Source organism: Danaus plexippus, assembly GCF_018135715.1.
Source record: "Danaus plexippus chromosome 18 unlocalized genomic scaffold, MEX_DaPlex mxdp_35, whole genome shotgun sequence".
Lineage (NCBI taxonomy): Eukaryota > Metazoa > Arthropoda > Insecta > Lepidoptera > Nymphalidae > Danaus > Danaus plexippus.
The window spans coordinates 2,191,072-2,209,838 of record NW_026869854.1 but is presented as its reverse complement, the minus strand read 5'-3'; the positions used below and the strand labels follow the sequence as shown (position 1 = coordinate 2,209,838).

The 18,767-nt window shown below is 36.7% G+C and overlaps 1 protein-coding gene and 2 long non-coding RNA genes across 4 annotated transcripts; 2 read left to right on the top strand and 1 right to left on the bottom strand.

Annotated features, from left to right (window-relative positions):
- The first annotated feature begins 4,538 nt into the window (after window positions 1–4,538).
- On the top strand, window positions 4,539–12,302 carry LOC116773295 (uncharacterized). Of its 2 annotated transcripts, XR_009753757.1 has the most exons (4): window positions 4,539–5,011; window positions 5,457–5,568; window positions 11,317–11,594; window positions 12,164–12,302. It is a non-coding gene; the product is annotated as an uncharacterized LOC116773295 (long non-coding RNA). The 2 variants fall into 2 exon arrangements; XR_004353699.2 differs by lacking the exon at window positions 11,317–11,594.
- Window positions 12,303–12,371: 69 nt separating this feature from the next.
- Window positions 12,372–15,923, bottom strand: LOC116773291 (lipase member H-B-like). Its single transcript, XM_032665717.2, has 2 exons — window positions 15,785–15,923; window positions 12,372–14,120 (listed from the first exon to the last, which is right to left on the bottom strand). Exons 1-2 carry the CDS (start codon window positions 15,909–15,911, stop codon window positions 13,222–13,224), a joined length of 1,026 nt encoding a protein of 341 aa, XP_032521608.2. The 5' UTR covers window positions 15,912–15,923; the 3' UTR covers window positions 12,372–13,221.
- On the top strand, window positions 14,540–16,791 carry LOC133320386 (uncharacterized). The gene is made up of 3 exons (XR_009753758.1): window positions 14,540–15,025; window positions 15,787–15,950; window positions 16,037–16,791. It is a non-coding gene; the product is annotated as an uncharacterized LOC133320386 (long non-coding RNA).
- The last annotated feature ends 1,976 nt before the right edge of the window (window positions 16,792–18,767 follow it).

Below are 18,767 nucleotides of genomic sequence, written 5' to 3'. Positions count from 1 at the left end.
TTACGATTTGCCTGAAACAGCTTATTTATTGCACATCGCCCGGTACAGCTGGGTTCCATAGATGTATGTATCCATATGGGAAAAAACAATAAATATATGACGTGGACGATGAATGCCTAGTATAATAACGAATAACTCGCTCGAAACGAACCGGCTCCGATGGAGAAACTAGAAAAACTGTTTTGTCTTTTTTTTTCGTTAACGACAATGTATTTCTTTGTGAAACTTAAATTGAACAAAAACATTCTGAAAAATTTCAAAGTAATTACCTAAATGCAACATAGAGTCGACGCACGTCAATAACACTCGGCCCGGCTCGGGACTAATATCGTATTGTGCTGGACCGATTTCGAGCAAAAAAAAGCAATTTGCCCCCGAACGATGGCTTTGTTCCGCTAACTGTGCACTTCAGGGTGCCGCTGGGGTCCCCACGTCAAAGGCAATGAGCCCGGGCCCTTTGAACATGTTGGTTTAGACATTATTTTGGGATTAATTGGATTTAGCATAATTATTATGCTCCAAACCTAATTATAGTTGCAAATATATATGTACAATACAAACCTCCAGCCTATAAATATAGAATATACATTTACTGTTTAGTCTTTCGATGAGAACCCTGTGAACGATCGATCGGGGCGATAGTCTGACGATACGCAGTTTTTGAGACAATGAGACAATAAATAAATTTCGTCCAACTATCATATTTCACGGAGAATTTGAAAAGAAAGCCGTTTCACAGCTGTCTGTCGGGTCTGTTGGAAGTGGGTCGAGCTTTGGAAGATTTACGAACAAGCTTTGAGTTTCATTCGACGGAAAAGGCGCTTCTACGAAAACAGTTTACGTTAATAGAGAATATAGGATATGATAAGTGGATCCATCGGGTCTCTGGTGGAACTGATTACTAATATTGCATCGACACAAATAGACAGACGTTCGTTTGACACGGTCATGGAATAATATTAAATATTCATGTCCAAGTCGACTGACGCCGCTTTTAGAATTAAATTACAATTGTTCATTTTAAAATAAATGACTATTAAATATGTACACATAGTTAGAGTCGTGTTTATTTGGTCGTTCGAGGTCATCCATTGCTTACTAAGGTGTCCGTATTCAACTTACACAATACAATAATAACCAACAGTACTCAATGATTTATTCAAACATGCTAATTTGGAAACTTTCTGTATAAACAACGATATTCTGGTGCATTAGTATGTGTAATTGAATATATCGTAAGTGTATATTTTAAATAAGAAAATGTTTGCCTAATACAATAAAGCGAATTAACAACTGTTAGTGTCAATAATGAACGTGATTGATTTAATTCACCCGACAGTGTACAGACATCAGTGTGTACATTATGAGGATTCCCATCATATAAAGATAACTGTCCTGCGGAACATTCTATATATTTTAGTAAACTATTTCGAGCTCGTCACATAATGAGTAATCGTGATAGATTCTACACAAAAGTATTTATTGTTTTTAGTAAGAAAGTAAAATCGAATATTTAAAAACATTCAAGTTAGTTCATTCATTGTGCTGTTGGTTTGTTAAAATTAGTCATTAACATTGTTCAATATCAGTATAGAGATAAATAAGAAACAATTATAAAAATGAGACGTTTTGTAAGTAAGTGTGATGTCGGCGAGCGCCGCTCGAGTTTCCTTACGTAGTTTAAATAAAACGAAATGCATGTATGAGTCCATTAGTGGGCCCGAGAGAAGATAAAAACGCGTGAACCATCGACTAAAGTACCTGCTTATAATACTTTGAAAAAGAATAACTCCTCTCTGAATCTGGATCTCGACTCAAACAATCTTCTCTTCACCCTTTATTATATTCTATTTTCTAATTTCTTTAATATTCTCTTTCTCTCTTGTAAGTCACAATAAAACATTTTGTCTGATCGAAATCGGTAAGCCTGTTCTAATTATTTAAGGAGCCTCATCGTATCCCTTTCCTGCATCTGTTCCAGTGGTGGTTTGAGTGGTGCCATCGGATGGTACCACCGTTTCTATTCACCTAACCCAGACCCAGATCCACAGTAAGTTCTTACATTCAACGAGTGAACCATTTTCCTATTTCAGCCATCGACCGCTCGATGATTACTCTACTATTATGTTTATAGAACAATGAGATACCTTCGGGTTATGATGAGGTAGTTAATTATAGTGACGAACAAACTTGAACTCAGACAGATTAAGTTACATTGAATTACAGATTTCGCGCGTGGCTTGTGAGACCTGTCCGTCACTTTAAAGGATCTAATATTATTTTTAATTTCTCAGAACATTTTTTAAAAATAAAACACTGCGAGTGTGACGTCGAATCGAAATGAAGAAGATGTTTTTTATAACAAAACATTTGAAATAAAAATAAGAGTAAAATTAAACCTTTTAACTGATATTAATGCTGCATTGTTTTTAAAAATAGAATACTTATAGAAGAATATGCAGAGTCGCAGATGAGACCAGCCTCTGAATAATTCAAAGAAAACACAAGAATAACTTTCATTAAAAAGAAAATCTAAATAATTCGAGTCGCAGGGCAGGCGGGAGACGAGAACACTAGACACAGGATGCACCAGATGAAACTTTCGAGGCCCCTTTGTAGCGAATAAGTCGTAATAACAGCCCGTTATAAAAACCTGAACGTCAATCCGAGATGAAAGCATTTTTTTAAATTTTATTTCTCTATAAGCCTTTGTGAGAACCGACCTGTCTCGCCGGCTGCCGGCATTGTGCTGGATTTCAAACCCCCATACCACAGTACATGATCGCTCGCACAATATTAGACTCTATGGCCGTCGCAATATGCTCGTGTTCGCCGCGGTCCATATTAATGCTATTACGATGCTTTCGAGTCGCTTATAATTACGGCGAGGAGCGATTCAGTTGCGTGCGTTAGTATTTCGCAGATGTTGCAGTCGTGATGCCTTCCTTAACTAATATCGTATTCCATCGTCACAACCACCGTGTCCGATGTCTTAAATGTGTCCAAAATAGTTCACACTGTGGCCGTGTGACTGTGTGGCGGTATGGGAGTGTGGGTGAGTGGGTGACAAATGTTGCTAACATTGTAACGAGCCATTTATATAACGGCTCCGGCGCTTAGAGAACTATTACAGATGAATTACTCTGGTTACGTACAATTAATTCTTGCATCATTATGTACACTTAAGCATATGGAGCAAAATTATTCGTTTAGAATTTTTAAGTTCATTTTAACAATGCTTAAAATGAATGTTTTATGCAACGATAATCTTTTAATCTCCGATTCAAACTCCGATCACCTCTCTCCAGACCCCATCATCCATCTTTAACATCTCGGACCCCGCACCTGGTTTTGACGGCTTCCTATACAAAACTGACAATCAAAAATAAATCCCCTTAGTCAGAGGCTATATTCTTTTCTCCCGTAATCTCTCGACGAAAGGATTTCCTAAAAAGTATTCAAACATTTTTCTATGAAATATAGTTATTTACAAAAACTAACTAATCTATTCTATATCTATTTTATCAAATTGTCATGGGAAATAAAAAAACTATATCTTTATTATAAATTTAAGCCCACCCTCTCACCTCTGTAATCTCCAGAGAACTGTATCTACCTTGTAAATAAGGTTTCTTTGATAGTATCCATTTGTTACATAACAACCTGTTTCATATCGGTCCAACCTCTCTCTTAAATGTCATGTCCTGTAGTTTGTTTTGTGATCCACCCCTCTTTAAAATGTTTGTCAACTTATAAAATAGTCCTCATTAATGCAATGATCCAGCCTCCGTCAGTCTCCTCGTACCTCATACCTGATCCAACAGTTATAATCCCTCTATACTGTTGGTGAGGGGGTCGAGGGGGTCTAATATATTTCTATGGAGTATTTTCCCTTCATCATTTGGGATTCGTTCCGCGTCGTCTCCGTGACGCTGTCGTGACTCGACTTCTAATGGGACCCCTCATTTAAATGCCATTTTTATTGAAAGTAATGCGTAATTTTTAATGATGAGAAAAAGGGGTTGATAAGGAAAAGTTTGGGTGCATTGTGAACAAACTCACTGTGAATTTTAATATACGAATACATGTTGTGGGCTAAAGAGGGTTTTATAAAGATTGCCGGTCGTTGACGGAGACAGGAAAAGTTTACTGTTGTTACTCATAAAATACCTCATTAACTGATGCAGCATCTGAAAACAATCAAAGATCCGATCACACGGACCAGGACTGCTGGTGAGCGATGAGCGGTGAGCTGTGATCGTTTTCATTTGAAGAACTTTTCATAAATTATTTTACGGCCACTAAAGTTTTTATTGAGAGCAGTAAATGTACCAACAATAGAAAGTAATTCAAGAGCAAAACGAAACGACGAATAGCTTTATTACATGAACCTCTCCGTTATACCTTTTACTTAATTTTCGTGGTCATTTCGATCGTTTCAAAGTAATTGTACCTTAATAGCGTTTTTGTTCCGAAAAGTAATCAATTAATTTAGACGTAATTATTTGTAAAACAGCTTTCCGAGAGAGACTCTGGTCGTTTCTATTATTAAGTTAAACAGTTTTTTTTAGTAGTAACTTCTTAAGTGGCTATGTATGTTTGTTATTATACACATGGCAGAAGTAGGTATAATATGTGGGAGAGATTTATCGTTAAGGAGGTAGTTCGTGTAGTTTCAGTAGCAGCTAACAGCCGTCGATACTTTAACAGGAACGTATTTTTCAAACTGGTTTCCAATAATAGTGTGTTATGTATCGCGATCAACAATCCTCCATTTCGTTTTAATTACATCGCCCTGAGTTTTGATTGTGTTTTTAACGAGCCGTCCGACGCGCTGTATTCGTTTATTTCACGTTCATGCGTTTCAATTGTTTCGATTCACGTAACCTGTGTACGCGTGGACTATTGACGACGATTTAAACTTGATACGGATAGTTTTAGCGTATTCAATTCACAGAACTTTAACGTTGACAGTTTTGTTGTAAACGATAATGACAAGTACTAAGTGTAGGTAATGTCCGTTCATATAGTAACTGAGATTCATGATTTTATTTTAACAATTTATTTTGTAAATCAACCTCACATGTATATGTTATTTAACTAAGCGATATGTTTCATTGGCGGTTCGTATTTCGATATTCGATTTGATTTTATCACCAATCATGTATTTCAAACACCCGCATCGCAAAAACCGAGGCTTCATCATTGATTCCGCTATAAAACCTTTATTTCCAGGTAGTAGACGACTTCAACTATTATTTGTTTATATTTAGTTGTATATAATATCAGGTTCCCCGTCCCTACCGAGGGTGAAGTTATAACGGGAGAATCAGGTCAACTTCAAAGACAACCCACTTTATAAAAAGCATTCTTTTTATATACACAGAACGGTTACAATAAACTCAGTAGATAGGAACAGACGAGGTAATATTCATGGAGAGTGTATTACGTTACAGAACAATAATGTGAAATGAGAGTATATAAAGAAAATCAAAAAAGGAGTCGTCGGTGGACTCCGCGTTAGGTGATAACAAGCTGTGACAAGCGAAGAAGATGGTGGGGTCCGGGGTGAGACAATCTCCTTGTTCGACATTTCTATGAGGCTAAGCAGGAGGAGAAGGGTCTCACAGAAAATAATTTTAATTAAACTGTAATATTTTAAACTATTTTATGTAAATTAAGTTTATTAAAGTTGTCTCTATTTCAATGCGTCCTGTCGTGCAATGAGGTCTGTGGTGTTATGGAATGTCACATGTATCACGATTTTAACACAGTCATATTAAAAGTTGTTCCTGTATAGTCTTAATGCATGTCTATAGACTATTTGCTTGTATTACAAGAACAGCACGCTCGCATCATGTACATATTATATATTTAATAAAAATCACGTCGCATTGAGCTGATGACGCGGTGAAGACACATTATAGAAGCATTGCAGTTTTATTCGTAAATTTCACCTTCAACTGAACACTTAGTTTACAACAATTAATGAAAGCATTAAATTAAAAGTAAAATAATACTTCTTAGCTATTTGATTAGCAATTAATTGACAACAATAATGTACATAATATATAATAATAGTCAATGAGTTTCTATGAATAATCAGTTATAATACACTATATATTATTCTGTAGTAATGAAATGCATTAGACTTTTTGTTTTAAAATACCATAGGTATTGTTCTTATTTCTATAATCTAAAATGGCTTAAAATAATTTAAATCCGTTTCTTAATTCCAAAATCCTAAGAGGATATATGAGCCGAGTAGCGCGTTAACAAAAAGTAATATATATTTTATAATCATCCAAAAAGAACAAACTTGTTTGGTAAATGGTGAAGTAGAAAGTTACGGAAGGTCGATCTTTATAAAAAAATATCAGAATACTCAAAGTGGGCGAGGAATATGTCAAGTATTTGTCGTATTTTTTCAACAAATGATGGGAACTGTTGGACATTCTTTAAATCAATCGTTATTTTATATTTGTGCTGAGATACTGCGTGTCTAATGTAAGAGAGGATCCGAAGAAGTTTGAAGTCGTTAGCTTATAAAATACTTCCACTTCCAGCAGATGATTTCGTTGCGTCGAACCCAACACGAGCGCGGTACTGTCTGTGTCACATTAACCAGTCCATCGTTTAATGTTACCTTGAGGCCGTCAGCGGACCTTATCCCTGTTCCAGAATCAGCTCCAGTTCCGTCAGCGATGCTCTCTAAGTCCTTTCTTTCTTAATCCTACATTGTCATTATGTTGCATTCTATCGCTGTACTCTCACGGCACGGCTTCTTTGTGCTCGCTTAACTGGGAAAGCTTTTTACATTGAACTCTCTATCTTTTTTATCGAGTCATTTGTAAGGTTCGATAAATCACGATGTACTGACATAGTTTCAATGTTCTGTGTGTATCTGTGGTGAGTGAGTCAGTACAGTCCGTAAATTAAATCCGTCGACATATTAACAACTGTTGGTATTAAACTCCCAACGACTGCGCCAATTCGAAGTCGTAACGTCTCTAAACGTCATTATAATGCTCACAATCTGTTTGATGTTCTTCGCCCGACTCGTTCTAACGACCTAACTTTAAAATAGTAGACGTCTAATTACAGACATTAAATAATTAACACACAACTAAATGTTAAATACTAAATTATAAGGAACGGTCGCCACGTGAGGATTGTGAAGTGGACGCCATCACGAGGTCGGTGGAGCGACTCCTTCCCCGAGCTAACGGGATGTTTAGCCTGAGCTGCAGCTGAAAGTAATCGAGGATTTAAACAATAATAGAGGTTTCACATTGTGAGCATCCACATAGTAATACAACACGTTTATAGAGTACTGCTCCGACTGAGGCGACAAGTTGTGAAACGATTCATTGTAGTTCACCCCTCGAGCCTCGACATGCTGACATTCCCCTTCCGAGCAATACGAATAATTAAATCAATATTCTGATTTACATAATACGATCAATGGAGATCAATTAAATTTCATCGGAACCGTGTAACAAAATCGTATGGCTATTAGAGGTGTTACTCGGCTGATATACGAGGATCACGGAGACTCGTAGTGAAGTGGATCTTATGATCTGAACATAGAGCTCAAAGTGAAACTAATGGAAGGACTATTAAAGGAAACAGTCGCCCGCGGTGCTGTTTTAAAATGTTTTATGTTAATTGCGGACGTTCAAAGGGAATGTTCCTCGCTACGACTCCGCACCTCACATACACACACACATACACTCACACACATAAATAGACATACACACACACAGACAGACCAAATTTTACAATATATATATAACATTAACTTAAACATTACCTTCGAGGAAAGACAAATTATTTTTTATTATTTTTTTGTTTCTTTTTGAACATTGCAAAGACATTTATTATAGTGGCGTGACTTTAAAGTACGATATGATCGTAAATGATTTTTGAGTCGTCGTTAAGCTGCGCGTATGGTTGAGAGGTCTTAGTAAATGTTATCTTCCACGACCCGAGTATTGTGTCTGAGACTTTGCTTCGATGTCGGTAATTTGTTGACAATAACAGCTGGCGCTCTGAAAGAATTAACGTGTAGGACACATTACACGGTAGATAGCGGAAGCGGGCAACATTCGACCGGAGTAACAGTAACAGTTCCAGTTGCTTACAATAACAAAAGACTTATCTTTCGTATCTCTATGAAGATATTTTGACGGACATCTTTCGTTTGTTTACATATAGATTGTGTTTGACAGTTGTGTTTAAGTTTATTATAATGTTATTTGTTTATTACAACCATCACATTTGCCGAACTCATCCCCGCTCCGTCCTTCCGGTCATTAGGGTCTCATTACTGTAATCACACCTTATCTCTAATGAGGGGACTTGCGATACGCCGCTCGCATGTCGCTGCTCGCTCTATAATACCACTGAATATTACTTCTGTTGAGGCGAACAGATCTCGACTCTACCCTGCTGACCTTAGGGCTCCTTTTCGCCTGCTCCACGCTCAGTTATATTTTATCAGTTGGCGTAGTTCACCATAATAACACAGATGTCATAGTCTCTCCTAACAGTTTGTTAAATACTTTTAATTATAGAGTTTAATATTAATTAGTTTGTTTGAAACTGTGTCAGGTTCCGTTCGTTACAGTGATACGAATCAGTTTATATGACGTATTGTAGTGTAATGCCTGTCTTGTTAAAGAGACAGTGAGAACACCTGGTGATGGCGACTGAAGAGAGGAGAACAGACGAGGAACATCGAACGATCCGACTCATACTAAGATTACTGGGACGTGCGGATAAAGGCAAAGCCATATTACTTAAAGTATATCAATAGTCCACATTGTTCAAAGTCTGTACAGATTGAAGTGATGTACAACGAAGATGTTAACCAGTTTCACGAACTTACATTATTAACTTACAAGTTTCATCAATCGACATCGTATCGGCAGGTGCTGGATCAGTCGCTAGATTAGTCGCTGGATCAGTCGCTAGACTGGTCGCTATTCCTCCACAGTACAATAGTTCATTTAAATTATCACCATCATCTCAATCCTCTTTATTATTTTGATAAGCCGATGTGAACTAAAGTTATAACAATAATAAGCCTTCTTCAAACAACGATCTCCCGCAAGTGATCCCTATTCTTATGTTCGTGCGAAATATAAAAACTCGTGGAATATAAAAGTATCCAATATCCGCGTCATCTAAAGCCGATCAGAACAAAGCTCGGCTCGCCGGCGGATATAAAATTGAAATGCCTGAAACGTGCCTCAAAATATAATTGAGTCTTTCTGCGTCCGCCTGCGCCCGTGGTGTGGTGCGCCCTACACACTACACGCTACACACTACACGCGGCGGGGTTAGGGTTAGCGACGACGGATGTTGTTTATTGAAATAGATCTGGAGAAGCAACCTTGAATCTCATTAACAACACCAAATAGTATCACTCGCCACTAACACTGTCCTGTCCTTGACCTCGCGCTCCTCTCAGTCACGTCTCTCAGGTCTCCCCGCCAACTCGAGGTCTCCGGTCAGTTTGTTCCCAGGTCGTTAAAGTGACCCGAGCGCTGTTTGTTCATCTTTTTCAAATTTGGTTCAACCCTAACGATCAGGTACAGACGGTATCTCAACATAAGTTAAATCTGGTCCTTATTGTGTGAGCTGTAGGGTTTAAGCTGCTGTGGAGGTTATAATCGATACATATGCATGCGACGTCGCGGCTGTTGTGCCGATGCTCGTCTATGTATGTGGCATAAAAGAGGTTTCTCGTGTATGGAAATACTCGGCAGCCATTTATCATCATCAGTACATATTATGTAAAGTACATGTCGAACAATAAAACGGTTCGAATGGGGGACGCGAATGTGAGGGTATTACCTCACAGACACACAAACATACACACACAACACCGGCCTCTGGCTGCGTCCGTCACGGGATAGGTTGCCGGAGGATGTGTCGTAGTAGTATGTCACACGTCATCTCCGGTTCACACACGCTCGGATCATATCAATTATAACTGATAATTTAGTGAGAAGGAGCTTTCCAGAGGAACGTCGCTCCCTGTACGGAACGTTTGAATCTTTCGAGTATCTCAACGATCAAATCAAGGGACTTATTATAATTAAGTACCTCGTGGTGTATCGATCAGTCCGTCTCAAGACCTCTTGTTTGTGATATATGTATTTTATGAATGTATTCTCTCTAATAACTGAGAATATCGCCCCGCGCTAATTACAAGGGAAATTAATAAGGTCCTAGTGAGATCGACGCCGCTCCCTGTAATTACTTACAGATAAGGTATAGTTAGCTGACACGGCACGCCACGACCTCCGACAGACATTGTCACGGGTGGTTATTATATCAGGAACTACGTTATCCAGCACTGGAACTAATTACAGTTTTAATATTGTTACATCACATGTGGAGCTCCCAACATCAAAGAACTACAAGGAATCTTTAATAACTTTGACATGTTCGTTATGTATAGTGTCATATGAGTGTGGCTTCTCGGAAGAGCTGACGAGGGCGGAGACACGGCTCAGACAGGAAATGAGAGACGAGCCGTGACCCAGAGATGTAGAGGAACGTGTCCCGGTGCGAGCGACTCCTGGAGCGATCTCACTGAGGGCGAGTCTGAGATAGAAAATAATTCCCATTTACAAAATGATCTGTACATTAACACTCACTTTAAACATTGAATACACATTTTTCAGGTTAAAATTATGTTTCTCTATAATTTCTATCCACCCGAAGCATTCAACTGATGTGCAAAAATTGAAAAGTGCCTTAATTTTGACACAGAAACAACATTTCGTACTGAAACAGTGAATATTCATTGTGCCCTTGAGGTAACCGTTCACAGTATATCAAGTCACCCTCCTCTCCTTTGTCAGCTAGTCCTCGGGCCCCGTCTCCGGCTGCGGGCGGCGTGTCTGTTTGATCTCTCTCCATTAATCTCGTGTAGCGTCCTCTACAGCGCGCTCTACATCTTCATATATTTATTACGCCTGTCACGATGGCCCTCATTGCGTCTCTACATGCACCTCCGACAACATCCACTCCGCACATTTCATACAACAGATTAATGTCGTTATGCTTTCATTACATATTTATTTGTTTCCAACTGTCTGTTTGTGCTAGGAAGTTGATTGCAACTTGCTATAAACCAATTTAATAGCAATATTAATTTCGACTAACTACTTTCAATTATCCATCAACTGTGTGACGTCACTCGACCGTCTTGATCGTTGCCTTAAACTCGGCGGACGCATCTCGGTGACGTCATGAAAGTTGCTGATAACAAAAGGCTCCCATTTCACTTTTCTCTCACAGGAAGAACTCAGCGCTTCGATAAATTTCCTTTTAAAAATATTGGATTTAGGGAACTAAAATGTTTAAAAACTTCAGAAAGATGAGATGCTCCGTCTCTAATTTTTAAGTGGGTTCAAGTATCTCGTCACCCCCGGGACGATCACTACTTTCAATTAGAAGAAACGAGGAAAGGAATGAGTAATGATAACTTATTCAACTTGGTACAGAAAAACTGAGTCCTAATTAAGACGAAGGATTTCTCGAGTGTTAGTACCTGTGACGTGAACACTATTTGCAATGTAAATATTTTTACTTGTTATGATTTGTGTAAGTTCAAATTCCAAAATTTTACTTAAATCTTTGTTAAACTTTATAACTTTCGCTAAACATTCTTTATTTATGTTTTGAAAAAAGTTTTGTGAGAAATTTATAGTAGTAAAACAAACCGCTTACGGCATGTTACACCGGTAGTAATAACAAAAGACAAAAATATCTGTCTGTGTGCCTCACTTACTTCAAATATTTAGAATATCAACATTCAACATAGATGTTAACGGGTAAAAGTATACAAGTTTCATTGTGTCCGTTAAAATGTTCATAAATCAAGGGTTAATAATTCTTTCGTATTTATTACAAATCATGTATTGAACTATTGGTTTTATTAAATTGTTTTTATTAATAAAACGCGACATTCAATTCACTGATATAAATAATATCTTTGTTGAATGATATAAATTATGATTTGTTAAGAAAATAAATAACAGAACTTACATTATTCTTCAATATACAAGAATTATAAGAAGAAATAATCATTTCAAATAAACTAGGTCTCAAGATGGACGGAATATAATAATATATTGGGTATCAGGTCGTGTATGTGGAGCAGGCATCCAGAGGAAATAACGAAACTGTCAAACTTCAAAGAAAACAAAGCATCGAATAGATATATACTACACAATGAAACATTTAAACTTTGTAATTATATCAATAAAATTTTATTAAACATGCATTTTATAATTATTTCATAATATATTTAATAGCAAATTAAATAATATCATAACATAAATGACATACTTACACACATTCACAAACAAATTAAACATTTGAAAAGAAAACAATTACAGCGAAAGTATCACAGTTAAAGCATAATTAATTAATTATACAGTTAAATGTTGTTTCACCTCGAATAAAAATATAGGTTCTGTCTCTAGCGCCATCTATACACAAGTCTTAGAGCTACCTTCACTTCACTTTATAGGAAATTATAATGATCACGATAAAATTACCTGGTAGATGTCGCTATGGTCGAGTAACTTTTATTTAATTTCAATCTTGAAAAAAGTAATTTACAATAATATTTCAGTGCATTATAAATAGCAACAATTGTATTATATAATAAATAGGGAACCTCATAAAAAGAAAAAAGCGACAGATTGTAAATTGTGTGAGAATTTTGTCACTTATTAAATATGTTAGTTCCTCTCTGTGTGTGTTATTTTTGTAGAATTTTAAGTTTAATTCTCCATATTTAAGTGATGGCAATCATCACCAACGAAACACCTCTTATGAAAACATCACAGATTGGCGTCTATTCAAGGAGGCCTAACAAGTCACACGACTCATCAAAACATTGTGAGTATCCAAAGACCATAAGCTTTGATAACATTTTGGCTATTATAGCTGCTGAGTAGTACAAGTATTCATTCAATAATAATCCGTAGTACATAGTTTTAATATAACATCATATATTATTGAACTTTTTATACAAAACAGGAACTGAATTTGTTGTTACTTAGTATAAAATAATGAACTATTCTTTACACTCACAAAGTAATAGTAAATTAAACCTGTAAGCTTAATAAATATACTTTTAATAAACATAACAGCCGATAACTTTATAACAACAACTATTATAATACTTATCATTTATCTCGAAAACCAAGTTTTTATATCGAAGGGGTTGAACACCCACATTTGAGTTCTGACTTCTTGCGATCTGAAGAGGAACATTCCTCTTATTTTTGGATTACAAGTGTAACCTAAGACGGTTTCGTTTCCGCTGCACTGTCCGCTGCTGAGTTCGAACCAGTTCTTACACTTGCGAGCCAATAAGGAGCGGCTGTCAGTCACCGAGGACGAAAACAGTTTCCAAGATTGGGCGTGATCACACTCCAGACTGACCGCTCGTTCGCGGCACTCGGGCTGAGAGACCAGCAAGCCGTTTACGTACACGTCGGCGTGGCCCAGCGGGGACTCCAGACCCAGCACGCCGGCACTCGTGTGGATGACTTGAACGAACTTGGCATCGTGTTTGTCGAGTCTATACTCAGAAGGCCGGGTGAAGCAAGGCCTCGCAGGATCCAACGCCGTTATTCTTCCAACTTTGCCACTCAATCGATTCCAAACCAACTTTCCCGTCACGCCGGCCACGTGAGCTCCTAGACTGAACCCGATCATGTGTACTGATGAAAGCGGATACCCTTCCGTTTGAATGTTTTTAAGAAATTTAAACACCTTTTGCGCAACTCCATGGACGCGAGAAGCGGAACCGACGTAGCCTCTGCAAAAGGAGACTCGTGTATCCAATACAAGGATCAAGTGATGTTTTTGTAACAAAGCCTTGACTATTGTCTGCGAGGACTCATCCGTGGGCGTGTTCCACCAGCCGGGGATATAGACGACGAGCTCTGATGGCAGTCGACGTCGGAGCAGCACGTGAGCCTTCGACAGCTTATAGATTCTCTTCCCCTCCTCAGAATACTCATAAAACTCCAGTTCAGGTATCGACGACCAACTAAGAAGGAGCTCTAGAGGCAGAGCATCACCTGGAACAAATTATCGTAGTTGTTTTTATCCTAACAAAATAGCAACTTCGCAGTACATAAGAAAATCTAAAAGAAATCAACAGAAACTTAATATTTAAACATGGAAAGTGATCGTGTTAATTCTTGAAATAATCTTGTATATAATATAAATAGTTGAAGGTGTCCATTAAGCATGTTCTGTATCTGTTGCTCGTCGCTGAACGTGACTGTCAGCGCGGTCGTCGGTCGGGTTAGAGGAATGTTTTATAATCATCATTGTTAACACGACTCGGGTTTAATCACGAAACATTGTGTTCGAGCTCGGTACTTAATAACCTCACTCATATTCTAAGCGATCATAATGAACATTAGAATTCTTCCTAGCACTAACAGCTCCCAAACCGAGCCTTATCTTTATAAGTGACCATTCAGATCTTCAAAGACGACCTTGAAGTAATTCTTTTCAGTTGAGTTGAAGATTAATCGACTGATTCTTTTTTTATGAACTGTAATGCGTTACCCTCGCTAGTGGCAGATAAAGTGTACGGTGCGCTATGTTTTAATGACAGTACGAAGTGTTCTGGTTCCCAGAAGCTGAGACGTATCCTAATGGCCCCGTCCGCATCGCGTGCGGCTGAGACTTGGAAACGTAAACTATTAGTTTTACTGAACCTTGCAACACCGCGACGCTCCGACGAAGTACGAATGACGGCGTTTAATAGACGTTAAACAAAAAACATAACAAGTGTATTTTAATAGTTAAACTAACTATGACAATAACTGAGTTCGCACTAACACATTTCAAAGATTCATTTATTAAGAGTGTGAGAATTGTAGCATGATATTGAAGTCTTTTTAACGTTAAAAGCAAAACCAGTGTAAGAAAAGAAAACCGAACATTCTATGAATTCATTCATATAAATAACGTCAGTTTAAACGCCTACAGGGTCGAGTTGGGATGTTGTTGGGTGTAAAGCATTATATATGTTTAAGTAATTAATAAGACAATATAAACACAAGGCTGTCAGTGTTGGTCGGCGATCCGAACATTGATGTATTCATTATAAATTTTGTCTGTGAAGAAAAAGGCAAGTCGTAAAGAAGAAAGTTCGGCGACACGAGGAAGAAACAGATGGACTAAGATCTCAGGAGGGAAAACTAAGAAGTTGGAAAGCAGATCATGACTGTTGGATGATATGATGAATACAAAAATTAATGAATATATATTGTGATTGTGACGAAAAGTATTCAACAAATAAATATTAACAATAAAAAAAAACTATACCATTAAAATGTTTTTTCAAACGGATTGTATAAACGTTTACAATTAAAAATATAAAAAAAATGGAATCAGGAAAAAAGATTTCCACAACAACCAATACATCATTATTTTCACAAAAATCCCTCAATGCTTCCTCCTCATTGTTTCCTTGTTTCAACACTCTATTACTTTTCTTTCACAACATTTCATTCAATGGCATCAAAGAGGCTTCACGACGTATGTTACTCTTATTTGTGTTCATATAACACATGAACTATACTTAGCGTCTCTTCTGAATAAAGATTAATCCTTCTAGTTAAGCTACGATATTTGACTTTAAGCAATAAACCGGTTTTTTTTAATAAATCAATATTTTAACCACAAAATTATACGACGTAACTATATTGTAATATGTGTAACGTACAGGTAGCGGACGCCGCCCTCACAAGTTGATCGAGCCCGGTGGAGACGGGCTGCATGAGGCCCTCACCCTCACCAGACATCATCGACACCAGCGCCGCTAGCACTACCACCCCCGCAGACGGCCACATCACTCATCACAATATTATATTACTGAACTACTCTCATGGGTTATTTATTTTTATTTTTAATATTTCCAAAGAGTATAGTTACTCTTCTTCATGATAGTATCTCAGTGTTATTCTTTGGTTTACAGATCACATATATTTGTTCCTTGACAGCCTCGGGCAGCCTCTGCCGTCTCTATGTTGACTGCGCCGGCGCATGCCACATCTAACTATATAAGTGCGCCGTCACCTTGATCTTGGAGAGACGCTACAAGATGATCTCCTGACCCTCGCAATAACTTCCGATACGTTCAAATTCACAACCATTACAAATATTTGGCCAATTATAATATAAAAATGCTAATTTAAATATTAGGTATACATAGCTTCATTGTTCGTTTACATATCTTTGTTTATTAAGACTGGCATCTCGATATGTACTGCATACAATGCATTACAGACATAACTCAATCGGTTGAACGTTCTAGTTTTGGAAATGAGGTTAATGTAATCATTATGAATATGTTAATTTTTGCTTTAATTACAAACTCAAAAGTCCATACATCTGAGTACGCAAGAAATACACTCTAAGAATATAGATACAGCCTCCAGACACGGCATCATCATCGCAAGCCGCCGTCGAGAGAAACGTCTTAAGACAAACTAGGAAAACTAAACGTAAGATATATGTACATCATTCACCATTTTCTTTCAGACCTCCTGAAGTTAACTGTTCTCATATTTTGAAAAAAGACCAAAATATTGTTTGAATCCTGTGGCTTTTAGTATGTGTTTATTTTATTATGAAAGCAAACTATGTAAGTAAGTATATATTACATCACACAAAATCAGAGTGTAAGTAAAAATATTTTACTAAAAAAAAAACTTCAATTTATACGAAATATATCACATTTAAAACATTAAGTATATAATGAGACATAAAAGCCTATAATATATAATATAGTAACAATTCTTTTGAGTCATTGGATTTTTATTTTCATTAAATTTTATTATTTCATTAAAAACTTTACTATACATTTAATTAAAATTTGTTGTCAATGAGACATGAAATATGGACATTTTGCTAAATTGTTTATGATTAATTGGCAACCCAAAAAGCCACAACTCGGCAGATGTTGCTGGCGATAGTTTTGTTTTTATTAAGAGAGGAGGAATTACCGATAATGATTTGTATGATTGATCGTTTCATCTGAAGGAGCGCATCGAGAACAACATGTCGATACAATGACGACTCTCCTGTTTTTACAAGTTTTGGTGGGTCAGCAGTTGATGAAACTGTCGCGTGTCTATTACTTTAATACCGTTGATTCCACACCAATGTTACATGCGGTAATGGAACAAGCAAGATATTCACTAATACGCTAAGCTTTGCGATTACTGTATAAAGAGTAAAAGTAGGTATAAATTGCAATAATTTGCATTTCTGCTAACTTCCTCCTCATTGTCATTAACGTTGCAGAGTTGAAAAGATTTAAAGTTGGATATCTCTGTCGCGAGAGACATAGAAACAACCAGGACCTCGGAAGTATTCATAAGATATTTTAGAATTATAAATCAAACAAATTATTTTATAAGATGTCTGCGCAGTCACATTATGTTTAGTAAATCCTTCACTAGACATTAAATATCACCGCGAAGGCTGTAACGAACGTGAATTGTTTATTTTTTGTATGTGATATATAAAGATGTTGTTATATAAATAATCGCGGTTATTATAAACATTGAAGGTTAAATCATGTTTTGGACAAGACAAACTTACATCCATACATTACTTTGTTCATTTGAAAGACGAAACATAAATAAACATCTTGAACACCCAAGTAGGAGAAATCAGGCCCTTGATGTACAAATATATTAACATATTTAGTCGTACAGTGGTATTTAAATCCGCCGCCGAACTTTGTACACTTGGTAACTGTTAAGGTAGATGAGTCGGTACGTGGTGTCGCAGTGTCTGTTATTATCTTAATTATTCATCTCTAGAATCTCTCTGAAACGCGACAGGAATTTCTCTCCCTTCTCGCCAACCCTCCCCTCGCCCTCTTGATGTTTGCAATTTTGGAATTACAAGTCTGACAATGTTATTATATCTAAATACACATCATAGTAGCGCTCGGTTATAAAATACCAAGAATTTTTTAATCTTAAAACAAAAGCTAACTGAACGGAAACTCCATATTTCCTTTGGTAATTGTTTTTGTTTAAATGTGACAAGATTACATACAAAAAACAAAAATAGTTGTCACATATCATAGAAGTTATTTAATTGTAACGATATGCGACTATCAATTTCAACAATATATTTTCAGAGTTCTGCACCAATATTTAAAATTAAGATTTATTAGATATCATTCAGAGATTAGTTCTATTGCTGAGACTCACTACATATATATATATATATATATATATATAAATACAACACCTAGAGACTTTATTGTATTTTCATTAAATTTATAAATAAGTTAATGTATATAATGATATGTCATAACGATGCATAGAAAATGTATTGGCTTGTACATCCCTGCTCGGTTCACGTCGCCTTCATTCGAGTTGAGGTCATCTGAACGTAGATTGTTCGGTCTCTCCGTCTTTAATTAAACCAAGAGGCCACACTTCCCAGGTCAGTTAGTAACGTTATTATTATAATAACGGAGTCTTTATAAAAATTCTATTTTGTTGTTGTTCATTGATTAAGACAAACAGAATATTAAACTACGTAAGTATTAATAATCAAGTTAGCGAAGTGTTGTAATGAGATCACCTCCATGAATAATGCAATCAACGAGAAGTGTCAAGTTTCTTTTAATTGATTTGATTTCCTTAGCAAGAGTTTTTTATTAAGGTGATATTAATATACAT

Excerpts from the sequence above, each read along its gene's own strand:
- LOC116773291 (XM_032665717.2), bottom strand. The coding sequence starts at position 15,911 with ATGTGGCCGTCTGCGGGGGTGGTAGTGCTAGCGGCGCTGGTGTCGATG. Across the intron at positions 14,121-15,784 it reads GAGGGCGGCGTCCGCTACCT|GTGATGCTCTGCCTCTAGAG; the intron begins GTACGTTACACA and ends AATTTGTTCCAG.